The sequence below is a fragment of the Salvia splendens genome, chromosome 10, assembly GCF_004379255.2.
Source record: "Salvia splendens isolate huo1 chromosome 10, SspV2, whole genome shotgun sequence".
Classification (NCBI taxonomy): domain Eukaryota; kingdom Viridiplantae; phylum Streptophyta; class Magnoliopsida; order Lamiales; family Lamiaceae; genus Salvia; species Salvia splendens.
In genome coordinates this window covers 14,537,977-14,539,647 of record NC_056041.1, presented here as the reverse complement: position 1 = coordinate 14,539,647, position 1,671 = coordinate 14,537,977, and the positions used below count along the sequence as shown (strand labels likewise).

Here is a 1,671-nt window from a genome sequence, read left to right as displayed (position 1 = left end):
AACGGATCTTGCCGTTGGTAATTTGCGTGTTTTTCATAGTGTGATTTGGTGCCTCGTATGGGTACCGTGTTGTTTCACTTAGAAAATAGTACTTATAAGTTTAATATTCAAGATGTGTTGTTTTTTCTTCACTTTAACTACTGTTAGTATTATTTTTTTAAATAGAGTGCAGAAAATGAAACGCCTCTATTAATATGAAAAGGAAGGAGTATTAAATAATTATTTCCACGTCAAGATCAAAATCACATGTGAATTTACCATGAAATCTTAATTCTTCTAATTTTTTATTGCTGTAAAATAATATACTTAAGTAAATTAATGTTTATAAGGGCATTCATAAAAAAAGTACTCACGGATGTTGAACATTATACATTGTGGGACAATATGTACACATCATTTATTCTAACATAATCCACAAACATCATCAATATAAAACAACATTACTATACACATGATGTGTACTACTAATAAAAAACGTTCAAAAACATTTTCTTGAAGTCCTGACATAAATCGTATATTCAAGCACACCATAATTCGTTGCCGCATCATTAGAATAGCTCCTTGTAATCGCATATCCACGTGCATACCGGAAAGCCCCGTTTCCGCCGACAACCGGCAGCTCCCTCTCCGCGTCGGAAAACTGATTCCGGCCAACAACGGTGACCGTGCTTCCGTTAAACTTCCCGGCCTTCAAGAAGAAGTTGAGATTCATGGATGCCGCCGAGACTTGGAGGTCCACAGAAGTGGTGGTCCCCTGCGCTCTCGCCACCTCCTCCGAGGCGATGTCCGGCTCCGCCGTGACCCGGTCGTCAAAGACGTTGATCCGGCCGAAGCCGGTGGGGGAGGTGCCGGTGATGGAGGAGTTGGCGACGTTGTATAAGGTGGCGTTGGGGCCGCTTCGGACGTCGTGGACGTAGAAATGAAGCTTTGTTGTGTTTTTGTTACTTATGCAAAGGTTTTCGAACCATGGTGTTTCGGCGGCAGCGGCGGTGGTGGTGATGAGGAGGGAGACAATTGTTAAGAGAAAATTATGTGTTGGGTTTTTCATATTTTCTTTTTTTAGGGTTTTCTTTTTTGGGATTATGCAATGTGTTGATGATATAATTTGGGGGTGATAAAAGGGGGTTATATAGGATCATATGTAATGGATTGATGAAAAAATGATGAACCCCGGGATTAGCTAAGGTATATGATTGTTTAATTAATTAGGTGCATTTTGTGTGTTAGATGAAACTTTCTATACTACTATATAATTATAGACTTTGAATACTTACATTCAACTTCATTATTAATTCGAGTACATCTGTGTTTGTGGCCTATAACAAGTTTGGACTGCTTGGATACACATTTGGGGGGCCATTACGTGTGTTAATAAATTGACACATAAATTAAGTACTAGTATTAGTAAGTGTACTACCGATTTCCGACCTATAAAGTAAATGTATATTAATTTGGAGAGTGTTAGAGGGGGTATGAAGTAAGTAATTTTTATTAGGACCTATATAGGAGTTTAAAATAGGATACGTACAAATCGAGTATTCGATTTATAGACTATATAGATCCAAGAAAATATTATTGGAGAGTGTTAGAGGGGGTATGATGTAAGTAATTTTTATTAGGACCTGTATAGGAGTTTAAAATAGGATACGTACAAATCGAGTATTCGATTTA

General features: G+C 37.8%; 1 protein-coding gene across 1 annotated transcript; it reads right to left on the bottom strand.

The window, feature by feature from the left end:
* Positions 1-311: 311 nt before the first annotated feature.
* On the bottom strand, positions 312-1,215 carry LOC121751210 (dirigent protein 21-like). Its single transcript, XM_042145928.1, has one exon. The coding sequence runs from the start codon at positions 1,046-1,048 to the stop codon at positions 479-481; it is 570 nt and encodes a 189-aa protein (XP_042001862.1). The 5' UTR covers positions 1,049-1,215; the 3' UTR covers positions 312-478.
* Positions 1,216-1,671: the final 456 nt, after the last annotated feature.